The sequence below is a fragment of the Mytilus galloprovincialis genome, chromosome 6 (assembly GCF_965363235.1).
Source record: "Mytilus galloprovincialis chromosome 6, xbMytGall1.hap1.1, whole genome shotgun sequence".
In the NCBI taxonomy this organism is placed as follows: domain Eukaryota; kingdom Metazoa; phylum Mollusca; class Bivalvia; order Mytilida; family Mytilidae; genus Mytilus; species Mytilus galloprovincialis.
The window spans coordinates 34475084-34502989 of NC_134843.1; the positions used below are offsets into that span (position 1 = coordinate 34475084).

Here is a 27906-nt window from a genome sequence, read left to right on the forward strand (position 1 = left end):
AACTTAATTATGGATACATAAACGACGAACTGACGACGAATTGAAACAACGATATCAGTATAAATGATATAACAAACAGAGGATGAAAAATAAAAATGGATGAAGTTAAGAAAAATAAAAATGGATGAAGTCAAACATGAAGTTCCGTACAAGCTAATAGATAGTTTGCTTGCTTTTTTGCACATCTGATAGGACACAAATGTAGATTAGTTTTTGTAATCTTGGTTACTTGTTCAATTTGTTTGCTAGAATAACGAATTAGGTCAATTTGAAATGTGTTTTATCGTTTCAAGTCTTTCTATTTTTCAGGATGATTGTATTCCTGCTTTTAGCAGAGTAAATATAAATACGAATACTTTTCATATTTAAAATCATAAATCATTCAATATTTAATCGTGATATTATGAACTTTTACATTTATAGAAAACAAAACAAATTCCAAGAAATGTATAAGAATAAGAATATAAGAATATTTATTATTGCTATGAAGGGCCCTTGATGGGCAGCATATCATGTACACACAAAACAATACATCATGATTTGTAACAGAAAACACATTTTTATAAACTAAAATGAAACATTTATATGCCTGTAGGTAGGTGTTTTCAGACGCTCCTGTGCATGACAATTCTTTATTAAATTTTCATCACCTTCATCCTCTTTTTTCTATATTCAAAAAAATAAATTGAAAATTGTCAATATTTGTTTGGTGGTGCATATCGCAATCACGTTTCCAACCTTTATACTTTTGCTTTGATTGTTTTGAAATTATTTAACATGCATCGCAAAGACAACAACATGAAAACATCACGATTTTATATAATTAAGTCATTAACATAATTAAAAAATTTCTGATAATGTATCGAAGTCTTGTTTTGTTTACTATAAAATCGGTAGTAAGTTGTAAATGTGTAGTAGAAAATCTAGGCCACGTCATTCCATATAAGGAATAAGCTAATGAATTATTCATGAGATATGCCTTATATGGAAGATGATAATGAAATATTGATCACGTCGTTTGCATAATAAGTGATTTCCGCTTACGTAGCGTAAACACTGAATTCCCGAAGTCGACAATATCCAAATAAGGTAGTCCCCGGAGATCTCCGTGATCCCGAACATTCATGAATATATTTCCGTCAACCAATCGGAACAGTCGGTTGTATTTCGTCACACCGACAATATTGTTGTGATGTAGTAATGAATGAAGTGACCTCAGACAGCATGCTTTCATTTGTAGCGAACACGTTGTGTTGCGAAGTTGGAAATAATAATTTTAGAACTATGCCAAGAGTTGTCCCTGATCAAAGATCTTCGTTTGACAACGACGAACTATTTAGAAAATTAAGCAGAGAGTGTGAGGTAGAGAAAAATATAGTGTTTTCATTCTTACCTGTGGAGTTCATATAAGTTCATTCATTGTACCGTGTCGCAAGTTTTACCAGGAATATATATATATATGTATAAGGATTATGTCTTTTATTTCAGGTAAAATACACAGGATTTAGGGATCGACCAACAGAGGAAAGACAACTTAGATTTCAAACTGATTGCAGGGAAGGACACGCAGAAATAGTAAGTTTTCTCACTTTTCACACTTGATGAACTTTTAAAGTTGCGGTAATATGAGTAATTTCTTATATACAAAACACCTTTCTTCCCAATAGCATAAAAGTTTTATTAGTAAGAAAGAGTTGTCTTTATTATTTTATGATGTTAACTTAACAGGTTTTGCAAAAATATCAACATTTGGAGGCCCGAAAAATTTAAACATAACAAAGTTATTGTTGAGTATACAAAAATAGATTTTTTGGAAAGACCAAATTTGACCGCTTTTATTTACAAAAAACCGCAAATATATACGTGTGTCTATATAGTGCTTATTTACTACACAAGTAAACATGGTAAAGGAAGTTCTAAGTAGTTTTAGTTTCCTGCTCCTTTGCCAAGTACACAACTGACATTTTATTGAGCAAGTTGTCTAACAAAATGTCACATATATGAGACACTCCCAAAGTTAAAATATCGTCTTTATGTTCCTTAAAGTTTTAAAGAAAAGAAAAGAGGAGAGTCCGAGACAAGACAAAGCAACTTCCTCCATTCATTAGAATTAGTCACGAATTTTAAGTCTTTTAAAAGACGAACATTTTCATAGATATACATTTATAATTACGAACATCTTCCCATTGTCTGGGATAGGTACATACATTGTGATCATCATATTTTAATATCAAAATATCAAAGTGAAAAAATAGAGAAATTTAAAAAGATGCTAATCTCAAAATTGCTTTTTTTTTATAAAAGTTTTTAAATTACATCGACTTGGGCATTTTATTTTAATTTTATATAAATATTCATTTAATATTTGTCACCAATGCGAGGGAGTAACATTAAATCTTTTGGGTGTAATTTGTGCTTATAAAGACTTAAGTTGATAAAAATGACATTATAAGCAGAAACCGGAGTTGTGCACCTTTTTTATCTATACCATTTGGAAGGCTAGTCGAACGCACCTATTCTAAATCCTTTATTTAGATGTTTGTCTCTTGAAACGAATTTGTGTATATTTGAAAGAATGTATATAAATACATTTTAATTTACGTAAATGTGCATGATTATAATAAGACTAGCAGGGACTGTAAAATTTCAAATTACGTTTCGGAGATCAGAAAAGAAAAAAATCAGGATTATGTAAAGGATGTATAAAATTATGAAGTATCCCTGCATAGAAATGATTTTGCTTCTAACTGCACCATTAATATAGCTAGAAAAATACAAAAAGAAAAAAAATTCTAGTGACCACTTTTTTCTAGCATTTCCTCCCAAGCTTCTTAAGAAAACAAAGAGAATTGTTCATTACATTTTTGTTGTTATGAACAAAAATCAACAGTTCTAGATATACAATATGTTTATGAGGATAGAAAGAAACTTCTATATTTTATGTTCTGTTTTCTGTTGAAGAAAGGAACAATAGAACCTCCATTCCAATATACTATTTGACCTAGCTTCTCCCAGATATGTATTTTTTTTTAAATGCTATTGTATAGTAAGGTTACTTAACCAATGAATGTCTTATTCCTGGGACTAATACATTGAAATCAAAGTCATGAAAGTATTATTCCCAGCTTGTTCTGAATTAAGTATCAAATTATCACTACATAAAGGAAGGTCACTACTTCAAGTTATTGTACTGTCTAAAGATTAAGATGCTGTGTTGAATCTTATGTAAGTAGTCATGAAATAAAAACAATAAGAAAAGTTTTCCATGTTTTTACAAAAAATGTTTTTCAATGGATATTTATATTACATGGACAGCTAATCTTCTTTTTGTAACCAAAATACTTTTCAATCTTGACCAAACAAATTTAAAATATTTCACAGCATTATACATTAAACTGTTTTACAAATAAAATTCTTGTTTAAATAAATATTTGTATGCTTTTAATTGATTTATTTTTCTTTTCCCTTTTTTAAAGGCATTTGTAGCGACAGGGACCAATATACCTCTCCAATTTTCATCTAATGCCTGGTCGGAACGTGAAGAAGACCGATTAACGACACAAGAGTTTGTAGATTTCGACAGAGAACCAGGAAAAGTGAGTGATCGTTGTTATATAAGTACATAATGAATGTGATTTATATATTTGAATTGTGTTTTTTAGTAAGTCTGGAAGAAACAGATTAATAATAAGTCACACATACTTCACACAGGATAGAGGTCTTAAAAGGAAAACCTATATACCATCAACTGACGTTCAGATTTCCCTTTTTGGGTCCCTTGTATGTTATTCCTGAAAATGGAAGTGTTTCCTAAGATAAGGTCCCCAATTTACCAGACTGCATGTATTAATTTATTTGTTGTATGGATAGGAACTTTGAATTTACTAAACTTGTAATATATGTGCTGATCTGACATTCCATATCAACAATTTAAAATAAAGGATATTTTTCATTTTCATTTATTAAGTAATTGGATACTATAGTTTTGATCTTTTTTTAAAAGCTAATGTATAGATAAATGATCATACTTTTGATATAAGTCAACGAAATCAATGTTTGTCCTAATTTTGTTGGAAAATGACAATGCAAATTTAATGCTATAATTTTTTTTCAAAATTCAAGATGGATTTTTTTTTCAAGACAAAAGTTTTTTAAAAAGCTTTTATCTATATAATACTTGTACTTCATTGATGACATTATTTAACTTCAGGTCAAGGGGCAATGTCCATTATGGGTTTGCTTTTAATCTGAAAAGAGGTTATATTTACAGAAATCATATTGATAATTTAAAAAATATAGTTATTAAATAATAAATATTTATGAAACTAACATATTCACAAAAGTACAATACACAATTGTCTATATGAATATTAAACAAGGAAATACGTATTACGAACAGGAGCTGAATAAGTTCTCAACAATTTATGTAAACATGGGGATCAGTGGGGGTTATTTTAAGTTTATGTAATAACAGGGACTCACAACTTATAAATTGAAGTGGAAATCTTGCAATTTACACAGAAATACATTTATAAATAAGACATATTCAAGAATTAGCATTTAGTCTATTTTATTTGATTTTTGTTTAATCTTCAAGAAAGGGATATGCAGTTTTAATAATATTTTAATAAAATGGTTTGTAATGTCAGTTTCAAAATTTTCTCCTTTCACTGTCTTTTAGCACTAAATACTCTTTCAACAATTTTAGATGTTTACCAAAATGTAAGATAAATCCATGCTTTAAGTTTGTTCTTATATCTGCATTGCAGAATATAAAGAACTTGCTAAAAGTCTAGTCATTCCTCATTTTTTATTGAGTTGAATGACCATTTAGATTGAATTCCCGGCAAACTTTGTACCTTTAAGTGTATTATGCTCAATAACTAGTACCATTTAATAAAATATTGAAATTTAACATTAGAAATCTCAGAGTGGAAGTAATTTTTCTTTCACCCCCCCGTGTAAATTTTAAGTACTGAGATGTATACATGACATTCAGCATTTATTTTAATTTGTAAATTTTTATGAGAAAATAACTTTAATTAACAATATCCTCATGTTTTGTTGGCTTTATAATCAATAAATATGCATCGGTAAAGTTTATTAGTGTCATTTGGTTTATTTCTTTTTTCTGTCGAAGATTAATAATGTTTATTAGAAGAATAATGTGACTACTTGCATGTTTTGGAATTTTCCCGATATTGTATTATCCTTACATAGTAGTGACATCATAGCGCTAAGTATCGGTTCTACGTAATTCTGTAAGAATCAGATGATGATGCTTACAGAATCATCCGTGATTGTTTTAGAATGATATTGAAAAACTAATCAATATGCTGTGGCTTATGGAATCTCGCCAAACCGCAAGACAAATTTAACTGTTATGATAGACTCAATGATTATCTAGTGTAGTTGTTAAGTGCTATGTACAGTGCTAAATGAGGAATTCTATAGAGGATTTTCTAATTAATAAAATTGAGAAAAACAAATGGAAAGATCCTTATACGAACGATCTGGGAAGTACAACATTAGATTTTTCGTCATTCGGCAATTACTAGCCGTGTAAAATAGAAGTGTTTTGTACAGTTTTATTTCGATATGTCAGATTTTAGCTTGAGGCTAATAAAAATGTAGGCAATTACATCTTTTTGTTGACATTAAATGCAATACATCATTGACTTCACACACTGGTGCACATATAAGTAAAAATCAGACATAGGTAGATAGGAAGGTAATTTCCTGGTAAAAATAAGATTTTAAAATAAAAATTAATACTGTGATCCTTGTTTGTTAAGGAAGTGATTTTAGAAGTCGTCATAATAATCAATAGCAAATATTGAAAACGCATAAACTAAATTCCCACATTTTTCCAAGTATTAAAAGAGCATAATTTTTTCTAAAGGAATTAAAGCCTATCATGTCATCTGCCTGAGGTGTGAAAGTGAAAAAATATAATTTATGTAATGGTTTCATTATCATAATCTGATTTTACGAAAAACATAATTTTCCATAAGATACATGTACATAACAGTATGTCAATTTGACCTTGAATTTTGACAATTGCATTTTGTGTAGTTGAGTTTTATAAATTTCGCACAAACAGTTTTGAATTTAACTTTATAATATATGGTGTTGTTGATTATACATTAAAACTTATTATCAATATAAAAACCCTAACTTAAGGAAAGAATAGGCATTAACAATTTAATTTTCATTCTCGTAGAATTCACTGGTTTTAAACTTTTTAATTAACGCTTATAAACCTCTTTAATAATAAACACCAAATTTAAATGAATGACCTGAAGTCAAAAAGTTTAAAATGAAAACTAAAAAAAGATAATGCATGAAGTCAGCTAACGGATAAGACAGATTATAATTTTTAAGTTTTTAATACTGTACATTTTCTGTTTTAACATTTAATGGGAGACAACTCTGGCAATTCTATATTGTCCTTAGATATTTGCAATGCATTGGACGCTTCTTATATTTTATTATATGAAAATAAATTCTGTAAGATGTAATCAATTCATTATTATAAAATTCCTATCATAGTTGGTTTTATAATTAAATTCTTTAACTATAACAATGATGAAAATCTCTTTATTTCTGTCAATAAGTATTCTTTAAATAGCTTAAGATTACATCATAGTTTATATTGGCAGAAGTCAAAATATTTAAACAGTTTGGCACCAAATCTTTAATGTATTCAGATAAAGGGGTGGTCAGTGATATAATACCTCATTACACCTTATAACTCATCAATGAGTCACATGGCCACTGACCCACTAACTTTTACATACCAAAAATCGGTAAACCCCCACCCACACATATACATTGGCTACACTCCAGTTACCTTTGTAAATATATTTTTGCCTTGACATTTTTCTTTGTAGTGGGTCAGATTTATTTAGAGATGATAATATAAAGTTATTTAAAATGAAATTTACCAGTGCTTTGATAACAGTTTGGTTCAAGTGCCTTTAAAAAAGTAAAATATTGATTATCTTGAATCACCTGGTCAATCCTAAGATCTAACTTAAAGTGTATAATTGAACACACCTTTTAATATTCTAGACTTATGCAAAATGCAAAAAGCTTTTAAAATAGCAAGATAGCAATTACTGTGTGCAGGCCCACTTAGGAACCCATCCTTACTCTTTCTATTTCAATAATATGTAAAGTCTAGGTAAAATTGTACAGAGAAGTTAACTATTATTCAATAGAACCCCCTTTAAATTTAAAAAAAAATCAACAACAGGTGGATTTATCTGTGTAACATTGATAAATAAAGAATTTTAAGAAATGAATAAAATTTTAAAATTTAAAAAAAAAGCTAGATTTAAGAATTGAGTGTAATTTTCTATTATCTCTGCTAAACATTAATGCTAGTTTGAAGTGTTGTTCAAGTTCAGCACAGTACGTGTCATTCAGTTTAATTTCTAGCACTTGTAGGCACAATAAATGAATGCTAAAACTATTAAACAGTTGTAACACATTTAGTGTTATTGGCAGTTAAATACAAAAATGCGTGTTTTGGAATTAGTCATTATAGAAAAGGATGGTCATTTGACTCAGTGCCCCAACCATCCCCCATACTTCAGTTATAAGATGCTTATCTCTCAGTACCTGTGTAATGCAAGTGCACATTGTAACATCTGCAGAGCCTGTTGCATTCTGAGCAATTGGAAAAATCATCAAAAAGTGAATAATAACAATGATTATAAACGTTAATATTTATAGATTTTTTTCTATATGTAATAATTCACTAAAAATAGAAAACAAATACCACATGTTGTTGTGAAAAAGTATTTATTTTTTACGGAGTTTTACCTTTTGTGGTATTCAGATTGACCTTTAAGTTTGTTTGTACTTAAATAACTTTTCCTTGTTTATCAATTTTCAGATTTGTTTCTTTAGTTTTTGAAGAAATATATTTTTGATCATTGTTAGGTCAATTCAATTGACCTATTCATTTGCTTCTAAGCTAGTGTTGTAATAATGTAAAACTAAACCAATGATTTGTATTAATAATAATGCTCTTAAACATAGTTCAAAAAGGATGTGAAAAAAATGTAATTTATGATAAATTATAATATTTAATGTCTGTCCGAATTATCATATAAAAAGATGAAATATTTTATTTTTTAAATTTATGCTGACATTTTAGCTGTTAGCAAACTATTATAACTTTAGGAATAAAATTTAAATTTGACAACCCTATGAATTGTAAAGAGTTTCTTCTTGTAAAAGGATTTTAAGTTTTAAAACTTTTGTCCAATCCATTTATGCAAACAATTTAATAGGATATTGTAACAGAGACTTTATGTTGATGTCAAAAACTGTATTTTTATTAACTTATGATACTACAGCATTAGTTTTGTTTTGATATTTTGGGATTGTTTGCATTGGGTTTGACTAACTTTGATTAGATGAAAATTTAGATAAACACAATATTAGTTTCATTTTCGACAGTATTTTTTATGATACAGTAGTCAAGCCTAAATGACAGAGGTGTCAATTCTATTTTGACAGGGAATTAAGTAACCTGTTTGTCATTTCACAACACACTTATTATACATCACGATGTAAAACATATTCTGTCTATGACATCACATACAATATGATACACAGTAAATGTTACGTCACACCTGAGAATGTCACGGATAATAGATATTAATAGGAAGTGGGTGCATAATAGTATTACGTCACTTCAACTTGTTTACATAGCTTCATTTATCATTTGTTACTAGATTTTCACATTTTTGTGTTTATTTCCTCTCTCTCTTTTGCCAGATTTCTATAGACTGACAAAGTTTTACTAGTAGTTTCGTTTCATAAATAATTTCATTAACAAATGATATGATACCTATAAATTAAATGAAAAACATGTAGCACAAGTTCTGACAGTCTAAAGTACAGGCTGAACAGTTTATTTGAACAAATTACAATTATTTATAGGTTTAATGGATTTTGCTCCTTGTTGAAGGCTGAATGTTGACCTTAAGTTTATAACTGTCTACATTCTGTTGGAAGTTGTTTTATTTCCCATCATTCTACATCTCCTTAATAAGTAATTTACATTAAAGGACCATGGAATAATTTTGTATATATAATGCTAAAAGTTTTTGCATGATCTCTTTAAAGTCAACCTAACTTGTGTCCCAATTAGGTGTTTCTGATAGACCCAACTAGACCAAGAATTCCCCTTCTATAGGACTGTTTAGCTATTTGCTTTGTAAGACATTCACAATTATTGTTTTAGGATAAAACAATTTTGTGAAGAACCAATAAAGATCTGTAAAATTTACTAAGACATAATTTTTTAACATTACATTCTCTTTTTCAGGTACATTTAAAATCACAGTTCATATTGAACGGAGTATGTGTAATATTTAGAGCAGCATTAGATTTAATACGATTAGATGGTGTAGGCAGTTTAGATTACGACTCGGATAGAGCCGAGGTAAGTCAAGTGCATGATGGGAAAGGATTTTCTTCTTTTGGTCTTATATGCCATTGCTTGATGGCTTGCTGACCATATAGCATACATCTTTTAGCTGTGCTTGTCTTTTAAAAAAGGTTATAATTCAAATGATTGATATGTTCATATTTAAATCAAGGATAAGAGAGGGACTTGAGGTCTGAGACAAGACACAATGCTTGAGAGCTTATTGCCTTGTTCAAACAATCAGGTGAACTTGAAAGTGGGTCTCATTGGGGTCTAAGCGGGACACGGGATTGTCGATTTTTTTGTAAGCATGACATGTGAAAGTCAAATTATTGCGCCGTGAAAATGGGGAAATGAAGTCTAGCAGGACACGGGAAATTACAAAAAAAATGAGAATTGCTTACGTACATAGTGTAAGTGGGATATGGGAATCTGACAAATCAGTAAGCGGGATCTGGGAACACCCCCCCTATGAGACCCCCTGGAAAGAAAATTTGTTTTGTCTCCTTCTCCCTTTTCCTGTTTTTTGGAAATAGAGAATGATGAAAAAAAGTTTAAGTGTCCAAGACTTGACTTTAGATCTCTCATGTTCATTGAAAGAATATGCACTTTACTTTGTATTTATATATACCAGTTACAAAACATGATCAAACATCCTTTCAACAAACCTGAAACAAAACTGAAAAAAAAGGAATCAGCTGTTTTTTGCAATTTTTTGTTGTTCAAAATTTGTTGTAGGACCATCATTTATGTTGATAACTCGTGAGAAACCTTTTTGAAATGATAATAAGGGGTATTAACAAATACATCTCCATTGTGTATAGTGAGGAATATTCATATCCAAAAATACAATACAAAAAATTATAATATCTGGCTGGATGATGGTAAAACTCCCTGGGGACCAATTGTAAAAGGAAATATTTTGAAATAAAAATTGAAAAAAGTTGATATGAAAGATGAAATTAAAACATCAAAGTTGTCTTAATTAAAATTGATGTAACGATTCTATGAAATGAAAACGTCAATGTCTATGAAAGCTAATGTTTGAACTATGATAATACCGCAGAGCATATGGCGAAAGAACAGATTAAAATGCACCCTATCATAATTTTGTTTGCACTTGCATCATGATTCACTGTGATTAAAACACTTATTTTCCTTTTATTTGGTTTCTAAATGACCATGTTGGGACTGTTTTATGAAGAAAATTGTTCGCAAACACTGGATTTTGTAATATTGTTTAATTAAGATGCAAGGTGGCAAATAAAAGGGAAACACTAGATTGAAACATTTTTGCAGTTTTATGGAGATTTTGACAAAGAAATTTGTCACTTTTGTGCAAAGATTAGAAATTTTGGATGTTATTAATATTGTTTGTGGTAATGGGGACTGTTTAATATCATATGATTTATGTATTAAGGTCTTCTTTTCTGCAATGTCTTAAATACATTTCCTGTATGCAAACTGCAAAGTTGCATCATATGAAATTGCCTTTCTCTTTAATTATGCTTGGAGGAAACTACAATGATTTAATATTTTCTGACAGGTTTATTATCTAAAATTGAAAAAAAATGTCCCTATTGTTTTAACATCTGCAGCATATTTCAAAATTCCATTTTTCATAATTTTCTCCAACAATACATTTTAAAATTTGTGTTTTAGGCCATATTAGAAGTGGGTATTTTACAAGGGTTATGGACTCTTTATATAATAGTAAAGCACATTTTTCCATATCTAGAAACCATGCCATATGCTGAAATCTGTCTTTTCTTCAACATTATCATTTGTTGTGGTTTTTTTGTGCCATTATGTAATGACTCTGCAATCATGGTATTGCATCTTGAGATTTGAGATATGAATGAGCTAGTCACCAGCCTCCCAAGTTTGTGTTGTCCCTGAAAGCTAAAGATAACCACAAACATATCCCTGTTCCATCTGCTATAGGCCAGGCCTTTGCTATCTATAGACAAGAAAACAATGAAAACAAAGACTAAAATGCAGATTGCAAACCTGAAAAAAATTGCAGTGATCCATTCTAAAATATCACATGTGTTTCTTAAATCATCCAGCATCAGATTCATTATGTCAAATGTTTCATAATTTTAGCTGCTGCATCTGAGTAAAATTAAAGTTTCCACAGGACAATGGGAACAAAAAAGACAAAGAAAAAATCAATATCTGATAGTCAGTGAAGGAAATGTCAGCTGCCTGTATCCCATTTTGTTATTTTATTGCACTATATCTTGTAATAATAGCCCAGAACTACCATATGCAGTATGGATGCAAAAAGCCTGCAGGAGAAGTTAAAAGACAAAAAACTAACTTCAAACTAATTAAAATTTCATTTTCTTTGATGTTTTGAATTAGCAACACATTTTATAAAGCAGCTGATTGAATTTTTAAGCCATATTTTATCCCATTGTTTTGAAATTTTCAAGGATTGCATCTTAAAATGCATATGCCGCAGTCATGTTTTTGGATGCAGATGATGCATTTTAGTGCTGCCCGGCACATGTCCAGCAAGTGCTTACATAATAGAATGAAAATATTACCATTTATAAGCTCCAGGTGACACATAGGGTCTGCAGAAGTTGAAGTTTTAACGTTTGAATCATTTTCAATAAAAAAGTTATTTGGATATGTTAAACCAAATCATGTGTGAGACCCATTACTCTTCAGATAAAAAACTAATGCCATTGCATATTAAATGATTTGAAATAATGCTTTTCAAGGAAGGACATATGCTCTTTGTAAACTTAACTTGAGAAAAAGTGACTAACAGTATCTAGTTTGAATAAATTGAAAAAAAAGCCCTGTGATTTAAATTTTAATTCTAGAATTACCTCCCCTTTTCAGGCGGAAGATGCAATGCTCAGAGAACAAGTAGAACAATATAACAGAAGAATACGAGACTTTGAAATTCGACAACAACAATATCGTGATCAACAAGACCGAAGAGCTGAACAAGAGGCAGAGGTAGTTGAAGCCTTGTTGTGCTTTTCTGAAGAACGGAAGTCATAGCCATGTTGTATACATTGTTGTGTGTGATAGGTGTATGTGATCTTCATTTGCTCATTCGCATGAAAACTTGCCTCATGCTCAAATTCTTCATTATCAATTTTTGAATGTATTTTACATTTCATTTGTTTATATATTATGAAAATTTTTCCTTATTAAGTTAAATCTTTTATATATTTTATTTATAATTTTTGCTTTTCTATATATATATATCTCTTGATTTCAAAGAAATGATTAGGTGATGCCCTTTTTTTAACAGTATACACTTGTTTATTTATCAATTAAAACTTAGCTTGAAAATTATGAAATAAGTCTTGCAATTTGGTTATAGTATTGGCAAAGAATCTTTGATTTGTAGGACTTTAAGTTTAACACAGGCTTTACAATAAAATGCTTTTATCTGTCAGAAATATTTCTAGAATTGAAAAAGAAGTGCTATTTTAGGAAATTTTCAGATTACTGTGTCCGTTAAGGTTACTTAATACAATTTATCAAATCATTTTCTAATTCAATTGAATGATAAACTGGTTCTATCAAAAGTCCTACATATGCTTACAAAATTGATTTAAGCCCTTATTCAAGTCTTTCGGACAGATTACTCCAGTTATTTTATATTTGTCCCTTCTTTCTGAGTGTAACTTTTCTGACCTTAAAAATCATGATATTCAAATCTTCCTTCCTATATATATGTTGTAAACTGTTGTATTCTCCAAGTTGATTGAATATTGTAAAGTCTATAATTCTGAACAAAAAAACTATTTCTGTTATGTTGTACAGATCTCGTCTTCAATGCATGTTATTATTTGAGAGTATATAGATATTGTTTTATCATCATTGTACATACAAGCATTTTATCGTAATCATCCTAAATATTGTTATTGTATGTTTGTTGACAATAATTTATGATTCTCTAGTCAATTTTTATATATTTATATTATGTGTACATAGAAGCCACTAAAGATGCCTTACCAAAATGTATATGCAATGCAGTTCCGATGCAATTTGATGTATATAGATTTGTAGAATTTTTTCCAAACATAGAAGGCTGTGATCGCAATGATTATGACCGTAAAGTCTTCAATCAGATTTGCCTGTTTTAAAGGTCAAATCTGTTGTCTTTGACCATGATGATCCGAGTTTTGCTAGTTATGTTTTACATGAACAAAGCCATTTGATAATATTGCCGATTTATTTGCAGTCCATATTTATTCTGTAAATGAGACGTCTGAAAAGCAGTAAACCTGTTTTTTACTCGCATAATTGCATCTTATGTAGAATTTAAGTCAAACAGTTTGGCTTTTTTCCTTGAAGAATATTCCTGATAGAAAAATCAATATTTTCTTCTAATAAATTTAGAGTTACCTCCCATGTTGAACAATAAAATTCCCATTGAAAGATAAACTGTCACTATTGTTTTGTTTTATGTTTCATATTTTATAATGACAAGGTTGTACACAAATTATGTTTTAATGTTAAATAAAAACTGTTGAACTCTTTATTTTCTTCTTTGTTTTATTCTGTCTTGTTTTTTTTGTTTTTCAGTGCATGCATCTTGTAAGTGGTCCACACTTTTCTTTGTTCAAGCTTTCAGTTCTTTTGTTGTGGTCCCTATTACAGACAGGGGCACATGACCAGGTTTATTGTCTCCTTTTGCAGCACCTGCATTCAAAAGATTGAAATATTTATATTTCACATTTCTATTTATGCATTCATATTTCAGTTTTATTTCAAGTAAGGTAAATAGGTCATTATAATAAGTGATTTAACAATGGAATTTTCAATATTTTTTCCTAAGCATAAAAAGTAAACTTTTGGAAATTTTCATCAAAATGTTGAAATTCAATTCTTTATTGGTACATTAAGATAATAAATCTTACAACATTATGTATTCTTGAGCAATAGAAATTATTATTTTATTTTCTCCTCGTATCAATTGAATATGACCATCTGTGTTTTTTATATCATACATCAAAATATTTTAGACATTTACTATATTAAGTAAAGGGTTTCTGGTTGAATTATTCCCCTTGATTTAGACTAACAACAGATATGGAAATAAATGGTCGTTGGCAAACAATTGTTATTTTTAGTGCTATATCAGTTGAACAATAGACTAGATTTTTTTTTAAAACGAGTTAAGAACTTTTGAAAGGTAAAAATACACTTTTAAGTATTTTGCACTAAAATTAAATGATACATAAATATCCCCAAAAGTCGTAAATCAATTGCTGCATTGGTAAACGAAGTAAACTTTGTGATGTTTTTGTTCACACATCTTTACAATGTAAGTCACGGAAGAATATAAATCCATATTCAGCGGTAATAGATTATATAATTTTCATAAGGCCGGTTGTAAAAAGTTGAAATTTGGGGTATTTAATATGTTAAATCTTTTAAATGATATGCAAATGAGCATTGGTCTGACTTACTTTTAACAACAGGTTTGTAAACGTTTGCATATTGCTAAGAGGCAAGCAATTGCTTTATATTGTGTTTGCTTTGAGAGAGGAAGTTGTGCATTTATGTATTACTGACAAATTAAGCAGAAAGATGAATTATTAAAAACCCAGACAAACTTTCTTGCTTTTCATAAATTTACTTAACTAGATTTAAAGGTGTGTTTCCTTTTTTGAAACTTTAACCGAGAAACATGTTAAGCAAGAGGTTTTTATCAAAAAAATAATTAAATCCCTCTTCACCTATGTTATACATTATTCAATTACGACAGATAATGACATATCTAATATCATCTGTAAAAGAACATTTAAGAAAACCCGTCATCATTTTAACCTGGGCATCTATAGGTACGTCCATCATTGCTCTTTTATTCTTAGAATGGTGTAATGTATTTTTTATGTTACCAATACTATAATTATACTGCCCTTGTTAATAGAGATCACGCTCAAGAGTAAAATTAATTCCTTTATTGGACAACAAGATTTATTTATTGAATTCCATAACAATGAAAAACAGACATGAGCTCATTTAAATCTTTAATGGGAGTCTTTTTGATGTCCAGTAAATTAGAATACTTTAATGGCCAACAGATTAATAAAATGTTTTGCGCCTGTCCCAAGTTGGGAGCCTTTAGCCTTTGTTAATCTTGTATTTTTTTTTTAATTTAAGTTCATTTATATGGTTTGGAGTTTAGTATGACGTTCATTTTCACTGAACTAGTACACATTTTTGTTTAAGGCCCAACTGAAGCCAACTCCAGGTGTATGATTTACCTTCAGTGTTGAAGACCCATTGGTGGCCTTCAGTTGATTTCTGCTCTTTGGTCCGGTTGTTGTCTCTTTCACACGTTCCCCATTTCAAATCTCAATTTTATTTTTTAAGCAAACATAGATCTGATATAATTTTAGGATAAATTTCGTGTGACATTTAAGGTACATACTATGTCTACATCATATGCTAAAAATAAAACCAAAATCAAAGACTCCTCCCATTTGTAAATAACCAGAAGGTCTTTAGCAAGTACATAAATTATACATTACATAATATAACTAAGGCTAAATAAACTTTTCTGACAGCGATAAATAGACCTCAAATCATTCTAATACATGTAGTTCAACATTGCCAAGCATTGTAATATACTATGTTATTGGTCAAGAAATGTTGGCTTTGGTCACTTTGCTTGTTTGCTTTATTTCATATAAGAAATAAATTTCTAGATTTGTTTTCTGTTAAAAAATACTGAAATAACTTAATTAATTTGTTTTTGGGTAATTTACTAATAGTCTTAGTTTATGGGGGAAAAAAATTGCAATTGAGGCATAGTTTTCCCCCAACGATGAAAAGCTTCATAATATTATATCTATTTACAACCAAAACCACAAGTATGTGTTAACCGGGTTTTATCGCAAATGGTTTGTTTAAATTTGAAGACCAATTATAAGTAAAATCTAAGTAAAAAATCACCAGCAACAAGCTTCTTAGCTTGAGTTATGTTCATATAAGGACCTTTCAAATGCTAAAATAGATCTAGGAAAAGTTCTTGCTGAACTGATCTTTTACAAGAAAATTAGTTACAATAAAACTTGTTTCTATTACAAACCTGGTAGTTTATAATGCTCAATGAAAATGTTTGGCTTTAAATGTACATTTTTAGCTGTATATAGTTTGCATGAAGATACTTTAGATTAACCTAAAAAGATAAAATCGAAGGTAGGCTTAAAGTTATTTGTTTTCAAATTCTTCATGAAAATGTTGATTTGTTGTTTACCTTTTAATTAATAAATGAAGTAAACCTTATGTTTTATAAACACTAAAATTTGCATGGAGAATGAAGATAACTTGATTTCTTTAAAATCAAATATCAAAAAATATTTATCAAATCTATTTGGAACTTGAATGTAAAAAAGAGCTTCTTCCTGTGTATTCCACCTCACCAAATTCTTTATTAATATATCCGCTTGTCTCCTAACACAGGTGAGTTCATCCACACAAACCAGAGGTGCCAAAATGATTGCAGACCCTCCAGTTAGAAAGTAAGAAATTGTTTGTCTGCTTAGTAATGCATTGTGATGTTCAGCCATAATGTGAAAAAAACAATTACTTCTCTTGAACATACTCTTGTGCTTGGAGTTTTGCTGCTCATTTCAATTATTACAAATGTGTATATGACCTTCATTAAATGCTCTAACTGGTTTGGTATTTTTAAAGAAAATCTAATGTTGTTTTAAAACTTGCATAAAAGATAATTAGCCAATTAGTATAACTTCAAAAGGTTATTTTGCCCCTAAATTTTCCAAGCGACATGTATATGTTTAAGTCTGATTTAATGTTGAGTTATAGGGCTAAATCACAGTGCATTAGTTATTTGTAGTGACTTTGGTTTGTGGGCATGGACTCGTTGTGTTTTACAATGCTTTGATTATGCATTATTGTTTTAGTTGTATATATTGCTATATATTGCTACTTTCAGGAAATATATATTTATGTTTGCCAATTTCATTAAGCTCACCTTGACTTAGGTCATGTGAGCTATTGTTTAAGCTCTGCATTGCCATTTGACTGTTGTCATAGGTCTTAAATTAAATACTTGACCAATTTTAACTACAGCTGATTTGTATCAAAGGTACCCTCTTACAAGTTGGATTGGGCAACTCAACCAAACAACCAACTAAACTTAGAGTGTGTTCTCTTAAAGATGTACTTAGGTGAGGTTAGGTGAAAATTAATAAATCAAGAATTTAAAATTGATACTGTAAGCCAGTAGAGCATTCGTGAAGGATAAAAATAAGCTAAAAATAATGATAGGTCATGGACCTCCTTTTCGAGATATTTGAGATTTAAAATATGGCGGTAAAAGTCTGACTCAGACTTTTACCTTACATTTGCATCGGTATTATTTGGGTCTCAAAACGAAACAAAGAAAATCAAGAATCTTCTAAAATTTTGGTATATGACCTTTTATGAGCTATTAAGTCTTATATGAAAAAATAAATACATCCTTAAGCAATCTTGACTTTGTCCTATAAAAACTGACAGCTATGAGAAAGGCTATAGTGTTGAAAGTGGCATTAAACACCAACACTGAATCAATCAATCAATCAATTTTATTTCAAATCTATAAATCAGGTTATGTAATTAATCAACTAATTGGTTGATTTTCTTTTTAAGTCAAACTTAGGAATTGAACATAATCTTTATCTGCATGCAGCTTATGAGCTCACAATGAAGTTTTTCCAGCAACTCAGAACAATATGAAACTATACACCGAGCTATACACAGCTAATTCAAATATCAAAAAGTACTTGGAGCCTCTGGTTTTTTAAAAAGGGTCAATCAATCTATAGTAGGGAAATACTTTTTCATAGATGTATTGTTTCATTTTTTTTCCTGTGAAAACAATATTGCGACATTCTGTTTTGTACTATGTTCATTTAAAATATATATGTAAGCCTCCCTTATTTAAAAGTTTATTAAAATTCTGTTATTTTGTTATATTACCAATATGATTTTAATGCACAGACAGAAAATTACATTTCCTAAGTAGGCCTTTCAATCATAAGGAATAATACTATTGAATAAGGATGAATATTTAAACACTTTTGAAACTTTTGTCAATAAAAACAACAGTCATATTGACTTTTTATTGAAATTTATAGCTGCAGAAATTTATTTCACATGTAAAATTTTTATGCCAAAATAATTATGATAAAAACTGTTTATTGTTAGAAATTCTGCCATTATTTTGTAAGGACATATTCAACATATGCAGAATTTGCATTTGTATGTTTGCATATGAGATTATTTATTCGTAAAAAATTCTGATGACCGTCATAAACGCTTTTTTTATTTAAATATCATTGAGTTTTTTGTCAACATCCCAGTACACTGAAATGTAATGAAATATTGTCTCTGTTTTTTCGTTTCTTGGATCCATCTGTTAAAGCCCCTATAATTAACTTGTAACAACAACATCGCCCTCGGAAACAGGTAAACGTTTAACATAAAAAGCCAGTTCAATTAAGTTACCATATGAATGGTGCTTTTTTTTCAATTGAAGAAATTATAAAGTGTCTTGTTACATGCAGCAGTAACTCCATCTCAAATTTTATGTTTTCAATAAATTTATAGATAAGATAAAAACTAAGATATGAAAGCTACTAAAAATCAATTTGAGAATTTCTTATGACTAATAAATGAAAAGGAATGAAATTTGTAGTTGATCCTTTCATGATTTTAAGTAGCTGTACGAAAACAGCAAGTTCAAAGGTTCCATAACATAAAACCGTTGAGAATTATTACTTAGCCACACAAAATAGCTATTAATTTATCTTTAAATATTTAGCCACACGCTAGAACAAAAATTAATAAAAATCCATTTGATGGAATTATACATTACTAAATAATAAATCTTTGAGAACCGATTCTTTGTGTTATGAAACTTATTCTTTGTACGAAGGTCAATTTACTCTTTAATGTGTTCATAAATACTTGCTAAAACACAGTTTATAACATCTAAAGAGCTGGTAATTAAAACTAACAGAAAAAAATATATTTTATAGAAAATTAATGAATATTTTCCCTAAGGCAATGATTGAAACCTTGCTATTAAACAACCATAATATTTTCTTATTTCTAAAACATTTTGATATTCATCAAAATTGATTTAAATGTTTAATAATATTGACTTTTGATCCTTTCTTGGACAAAAGTTGTGATTCAATCACGAGTTTTACATGTTTGATGACAAAGATCATTTAACTTACAGACAGCTGATAACAAAAAATACATTTATCTCGATCTACTTTAAGATGGCTAAACAAACAAATTTTACAAAATTTTGATATAAAATGTCCTTCATTTTTAAGAAATGACCAAATTTTTTGTAGTGATAAGATTAATTTTTCTGGAAAGGTTATTGAAGTATGAATGATCAAACATGAAAAGAACATTTGTAGATTATCGGGTGTTAAAGGGGTTAATTGAATTTGTAATAATAATACCGTACCAATCCTTCGATATGAAGGGAATCAAATTCTTTGCCTTATCATTTTATAAAGTTGTTAGAATTCTATAAAGGATAAATTTAAAGACAAAGTCAGAGCTCAAGTAAAATAATAATATGGAATTTTTTAAGATTACTTTTAAATTTAGTTCTTGACCATAGTAATTTGAGATGAAAATGTCAAAATTATACACCTTCTACGATAGCATAATCAGATCTCATATTTTTTCCATGATTTGATGATTTGAAAAAATAAATGCACACGTTGGTTTCTGAAGTGACAGTATTTAGATTTTTAAAGTCCAAATGCATAAAAAATTCTACAGTTTCATTAAAGTCATACTTTTATAATAAATGATATTTTTTTTATATAAAACCAGAAATATAATAAAATTACAATCAACAATGTTACTTTTGTAATCATTGACGTCAACAAACTTTAGAATACTATATCACAGGATGTCACTTGTCTAAACGTTCGTTCATTGTAAAATATTTCAAACAAATTTCAAGTAGCAAATACTTTTAATAAATCATATCTTCTAAATTAGTTAAAATAATGTAAAATTAATGGGTTTTAAATTCAGATCATTTAAATTTTAGGTTTTTTTGAGGATAACAAAAGATTGATACATGGATAAAAATTCATAAAAGAGTCTAATTAAACATTTTTTGCATTTTACTTTTTCACTGTATTAAGTAGATCATCCTGTTAAGTCAAATAAAGTTAATATTTAAAACATGAATTTTATATTAAAAATCAGCTTATAACAAAGTGATCACTTGTAATCTATCTTTCATAAAATTAAAAATCAATTTACTTAGATAATTTTGCATTATAACTACTCTTTGCTATAGATTTTTTTTTTAAATTGTCTTTTTTTTTCTTTTTTTTTTTTTATCAAAATACTGTATTTCAGAGACCTTTACAGGCCATTCATTAGGAGGCTGTACCCTGTACTTTTACCCTCGTATGATATTGACAAGTACCACCTAAATAGAAATTTTTATATAAGATATTCATGGAATAAATTGAAAAGTACCACCTAGACATGTGGAAAGTACCAGTCAACATGAAAGATAATGAAACCCCTGCTTTATTACCCATAAAAGTACCAAAGTCTTAACAAATCATAGTATAAATGATATCTAGTTAATATCAGTATAATAGGCCTTTCATTTTGACATTAAAGAAAAGCAGCAAAGTATGAGGAAATCTAGGCTCAGTGTTTAAACTTTTAATAAAAAATCATAAGTATTCAATTGAGGGTTTTTATCCATTTGTAGATGGCTTCTTTTACCATTTTCTCCATTTGTATCCAGCTTCTTTTACTGTTCTGTGAAAGATGAGTTTACATAAAAAGTTATCATGGTTTAATAAACTAAGTCTTAAATTGAAATATCGTCTAAGAAATTCAACACCATATAATTTATGATATGATTGAATAAATTGAAGTCAAAATATTGAAACATAATGAATAAATTTGAATACAATTTTTTGCATAAATATTCAATGCACAGATGATCTTTATCGTTAAATTACTTCTATAAAGGGATAATTAGACCTACCTCAAAGAATAAAACAGGCCTGCAAGGTGAATATGTTTTTTTGATCAAATTAATTTCATATTAATATTCAATATTTCAAGCTTGATGCATAATCTTTAAAGACATCAGGGTACCCTTAAATTAAGTTCAGAAACTTTGCCCGATTAACATTAAGAGGTCAGAGCGGGGAATTACATAAAAAAACATGAATTTTTAATTTTGATTTTTCTCTGATGATGCAAAGACTTCAAACAGTCTTTTGTTTTGAAAAAAATCCTCAGGAGGGCTCTTAACTCATATTTATAATTTTAAATAGTTTTTAAATTTGATGTAAATTTCTTTTCATCTTGCTAGACAGATGCGACAAAATGACCCCTATTGTCCTTCAATTGAACAACCTTATGCCTGGACAATGCAACTTGTATTACAAACATTCCATGTTGGTCCTTGAGGAAAAAACTAGTCTATTATCATTGAATAATAAAATAGAAATTTGAAATAATTTATCTGAAGTGGGTTATAATACTGATTGACAACAAACAAACGTGAGGGCAAGACTGTCCATAATAGGAAGATTTGCGGAATCATTTTTTTCGATGAACATCTTTCGTCACCGTGGGGGTTACATAGATTTTTAACAAGTTTTTTTAAGGTTTTATTATGAAAGTGAAGAGGATATTACAATCAGATAATTATCCATAGTGAGGACATTATGAAAATGTTTTCATTAGATCAAAAACTTAATTATATTTTTTTTTTCTTGTCCGCAGTATGTCATGGACAAAATTTAATAGGTTGGAAAATTCTTTGTTGAGATGTGGGACCTTTGTGCCAAACTGTTTGGAAATGAGTTTTATTGCATAAATTTACGTGATCAGGAATAATAAAATTGTGGTCAAGATCTGTGAAATGTCATTATTCATGTATTAATTTTCCAGTAAAAACTGATAAAATTGATGTTTATTTGGATGAAATTCATTTTTGCATATAAATTTGATTTTAATCAAAGATAGTAAATTGTTTATTACAAAAATGTCTAGTTAGATAACAAAAGTCAGTATTTGTTCAGGATTAGAATCTCTATCAGTTTAATTTGTTTACACAACATCATCTGTTCTTGTTCAAACCTCAAAAACCCAACCCAGGCAGATTTTGGTTTACCAATGCAGTCAAATCAGAATAGCATTTACATGCATAATACTACCACAGCTAATTTTATTAGTTAATTTAATTACATATTATCAAAATTTAAAAAGTATAGGTTTATTTCTACAATGCAAGTCTTAATTAGATAGATTTCTCACATAAATTATGATGAATCAGGTAGCAATAAAACTTGGTAGGAGGAACAGTATATCTGACTGCCCTTACAGGTTACTAGGCTAAAGTATTTTAAAATGTTCTTTTGAACGCCAAATTGCTGTTCATTAGTTTTGGCATAGTATTAATTTTCATGTATTTGATGAGTAAAAATTAACTTCAAATTTTAAAGTTTATAAAGATATAAAAATTTCAGTATGTAGAATTTGTCAAACAATGAAACTATTATGTTTGCGCAAAAATATTTCCTTAATTACCCACGAAATTAAAGGAATCTATAGTAATTGAAGTTTCATTTAATACTTTTAAAATAAGGATGGTATTCTTAATGCATTTCTGCACCCACACAATAAAAATATAAAATGGAACTGTCTCAGCTTTTATTTTTAATGAAGTAAATACATTTTTTTTTTATACCACACATTTTGCAATTGAATTTAATTCAAATTTTAAGTGATTTTACATTGTTTTATTTTTGTGCATTATTAAATCAGATATTCATTTTTTTTTATATATATATATATATATATATATATATATATATATATATATATATATATATATATATATATATATATATATATATATATTAAAAATGATTTATTGATGTTACATGCAAGATTTAGGACTTTAAACATAATACATTTCATAGTCCTATGAGAAAACCCTATGAAAAATCCTAACCCGTAAATATAATTAACTACTTTGGGGTAAAAAGGAGTATAAGTTTATATTTTGAAAGAAAATCTTAGTCATTGAAAAGATGGAATGGTCATTAATCATATTAAGTAATCCTGACATAACTAAATTAATTTCTAGTTTCAAATTGAGAAAAATAAACTGCTCAACCCCCTTCTTGCTCAATTAAATAAACACAAAATGATACTTTGTACAATGTTAGTATGAATTAAAATGTAATTATGAGCTGGTATAATGATATTGGTCCGTGGAAGATCATTGAGATATGAATGCAGTTTTATTGCATTTTTATTAAATATGCATTGAGTTGTATGCACATCCCGTTAGTCTGTTTATGTAAGAGATTAGCCACACGGTTTTCTTGTTGACAATTCCATCAAGGGAGATATCATATTTAATTGCCTAAATTAGTTAACATAATTATTTTATATAACCATGTAACAGTGCACTTGCATTTTCTAACGCAATGTGTTAACAAGCTTAATAAAATTCTTAAGGAGCCTGTTAGTGCATACAAAAGATCAAATCAACGAGAAACCAATGATGCAATTTTTTTTCAAATCGGCTAAGAAGACATTAAATATGCTTTTCACAATTTTTTTCTTCTTAAGAAATCATTAAGAATTTTTTAATTTATTTAAATTCCCCCTTTTAGCATCACAAGTATCAAACTCCAAGGCAACTACTTGAAGTACAAATGTAGTGTTAAATTAAAGAATTAAAAAATCTTGGCAGTTTCATGTCAACTCTGTTCTGAAGTTTTTTTAAAAGCACACTTTATTTTAAATTGCAAATGTCTGGTATCAGAGTAGTTTCAATGAGGTGTCAAAGATTTTAGAATACCTACAAAAGAAAAACTTGTGAACCATGATAATATATTATGAATTCCAAGAAATTGGAAATATTTTGAATTTTACTAATTTTAAATAATTTGTGTTGTTTTAGTAAAAATTTCTTATTTGTTAAAAGAGTATTCATGAAAAGAAAATCAGCAAAATTATGCTGCTGTATTTCATGCTAAGATAAGATATGGAAATTCTGAAATTTTTGTTTCAATCTTTTTTCAATGAGGGTTTAGTGAAATTTAGCTTTGAAATTGTGCTTTTGATCTTCTATGGCTTATGGTATAAATGTAAGCAAACAACATTCAGTTAACCATATAGGACCACTGGTCAAACTTCAGAAGACTGCTGTATATATATCTATACTCGGGGGCGGATCCAGCCATTTTAAAAGGGGGGGGTTCCAGCTATATGCTCTCATTCAAATGCATTGATTGGCCAAAAAAAGGGGGGGTTCCAACCTCGGAACCCCCACCCCCCTGGATCCGCCAATGATACTGCTGCTTGACCTTCCAATTTACATCATCATCACAAGGTCCTCTGTTAAATCACATGAAATTAAGAGTTTCCTTGTAGCGATTTTGCTTTAGGTCAGTCCTGTATTCACTATTTATGGCTTATCCATTTTAGACGGGTAAAAGTGCAGAGTTGTGTCATGTACACATTGAAGAGAAAAATATTTTAAGAGTTACTCTTCCTATTTGCATGAAAAAATGAAAATAAAGTTCTTATCTCCTGACAATAATAATATAACTGGCAAACAGATTGAATAATTTTTTTTATCAGTTTTCATTTTATGATCATTTTTACATTCTTGTAGAAAGATTTGGAGAAATAAAAATGAACCCTTTATAAAAGCAAAATGCATTCTACAAAATTTTTACTAATTGATTAAAATGTCTGGTTTTTCATAAAAACCACATTAAAAATTTAAATTCAATACATATTTGCCATTTTTAAACGCATACATCATAGTTTGGTATTTTTAGAAGGTGAAAAAAATGCCAGGAAATGTGACAGAAAGAACAGAAAAATATTGTAAAAAATATTGAAACAGGTTGCCTAATGTTTATAATTCATATGTTTGATACACAACACAATATCATGTTACGTGTAATAATAGAAGTTATAACGGTCGCCTATTATGATAAGAAATGAAGCCATTTGTAAAAACAGTAAACTGAGAGATGTGCTAAAAAGCCAATTAAAAATTATCATATTATCAAAACTAGTGATGGGACAATGACAATTTGCAATAAAAGTACGAGCATTAAACTTTTTTTTATATCGCCTTTAATTTTTCTATTAATGTACCGCTTTTGTTGACTCAATATGAAAAAAGGACAAAAGGACTACACTATGTCCAGAACACAAAATAACTATAAAATCTCATCAATACCGGACCAGATCACCCGAGGGTGTCCTCTCATAACATTACCCCATTATCTTTGTTTGAAGACTACAAAAAATTGCCCGCACTGTGTCCTTATAGGCGTAACATAGATTTTTATGGTGTAGATGTAATAGCAAGTCTCTTGTAATGGCGTGTGACCGGCACACTCCAATCAGATGTAAAGTATATAGGCAGAATTTGAACGTACCGGTATTGCTTTTTTTATTTGATTTCTAATGTTTAAGTCACCTGTCATGACAAATAATGTATTGAATTCTGTCATACTATTTAATTTTATGGACGGATAGAAAGATTTAAAATTGAAATGGGTGTCAAGCTTTCCTTTAATTAGCCAACATCAATGCAGTTTATTACTCTAAGGGTTCTAATAGTTTTCAGAGGAAAGGTTATTTAGTATTGTTATGCAGAAGATATTTTTTTTATGCTATTGTGAGCAAGGTTAAATGTTTATCAAAATAAGCCGTAAGGCAGGTATGAAATTTTAAGCATGCATAATGGAATCATGTTAGTATTAGCATATATTATAGTAATTCATGATTTCCTAAAGAAAATAGATAAAATAGTGCCTTTTATGTTACAATTAGACATGATGTTGGCTTTTCGTCATTTTGATTTAATCGTCATTGAAATTTAGTAAAGCGCTGGTTTATTGTATTTCGTGTATGGTATAAGAACATTAAGGCGTATCAGGATAACAGATTGTATTAGGGACTTATTCTTCCACATTTTCCCTATATAATTATGTCCACGTGTCTCTTTCTTTTCAGTTGTGAAAGTACTCAAAAGTATGAAAAATAACCATTTTTCAATTATATAGAATACAATAGCAAGTTTTTGTAACATTTGGAATAATAAAAATATTGTTTCTTTAATATCTGTTATTCAAAAAGGATTTAAAGATTCAGTATGACAGTCTGTTATTACAAAAGAAAGGTTTCTTTTTTAATTAATTTTATTGCAAAACATACTCTGAGATGTATTATTAAATGATGGATTAAATTTTCTCTTTTCAAATGTTGATTGAACGTTTATTTTTACCTCTATATTTAGTTTTAATATGTTGTTCTTTGGCAGGTATTATGCGAAAATATAACTGATAATTTGCTATGGTCAATATGCTCTAACAAAGTTAACAGAATATTAGAAATTATGATCATAAGATCTGTTCTAATATTATTTTTTTTCTCACTTTTGTTTATTTTATAATAATAAGTTATAATAACAGAATTCTATTCAGAAAAGGGAGATTTTAAAAAATAAATCATGATGATACAAAAATGTAATAATAGCAATGGGATTTGAAGGTTTGGATATATTAGGCTCTGTTTACAGGAAAAACATCACTTTTCACTAATGGTTAGAAACTTCTTTTCTAGGATAATAAAGATATGTATGATCTATTAGTCCAAAGTTGTTCTACTCACAGAGGTCCACTTTTTAGTCCAATTATGCACAGATAAATGCCCCTCTAATAATGCAATTTCAATGAAAATAGCGAGGTTGCATGTGTCAACCACGGTTCATATTGCATGGATTCGAAATTAATGGAAAATTTTCTAAGAGCAATAGGTAACAATATGTTCATGTATCCTGAGCAATGGGTAACAGTTTGTTCATGTTTTCTAGAAGAAAATGGGAAACAGTTTGTTCATATATCTTACAGCATTGGGTAACAATTTATAAATATGTCATATATTAGTGGGTAACAGTTTGTTCATGTATCCTAGAGCATTGGACAACAGTTTGTTCTTGTATTCTAGAACATCAGATAACAATTTGTTCATGTTTTCTAGAGCATTGTGTAAAACAGTTTGTTCATGTATTCTAGAGCATTGTGTAAAACAGTTTGTTCATGTATTCTAGAGCATTGGTCATCAGTATTTTCATGTATTCTAAAGCATTTGGTAACAGTTTGTTAATGTATTCTAGAGCATTGGGCAACAATTTGTTCAAGTCTACTAGAGCATTGGTTAACAGTTTGTTCATGTATTCTAGAGCATTGGTAACAGTTTGTTCATGTATTCTAGGGCATTGGTAACAGTATGTTCATGTATGCTAGAGCATTGGCTAACAGATTGTTCATGTATTTTAGAGCACTGGGTAACAGTTTGTTCATGTATGCTAGAGCATTGTGTAAAAAGATTTGTTCATGTATTCT

At 29.0% G+C, this 27906-nt stretch overlaps 1 protein-coding gene across 2 annotated transcripts in view; it reads left to right on the forward strand.

The window, feature by feature from the left end:
- Positions 1-1185: 1185 nt before the first annotated feature.
- The window catches only part of LOC143079439 (core-binding factor subunit beta-like), a 43597-nt gene continuing 16876 nt past the window's right edge, over positions 1186-27906 (forward strand). The window contains exons 1-5 of one of the 2 annotated variants that reach the window (XM_076254777.1): positions 1186-1362; positions 1489-1575; positions 3477-3596; positions 9347-9463; positions 12305-12501. In XM_076254777.1, the coding sequence (XP_076110892.1) occupies positions 1201-1362; positions 1489-1575; positions 3477-3596; positions 9347-9463; positions 12305-12469 (651 nt within the window). In that variant the 5' untranslated portion in view covers positions 1186-1200 and the 3' untranslated portion in view covers positions 12470-12501. The remainder of the gene's footprint in view (positions 1363-1488; positions 1576-3476; positions 3597-9346; positions 9464-12304; positions 12502-27906) is intronic. The other variant, XM_076254776.1, reaches the window with a different exon arrangement.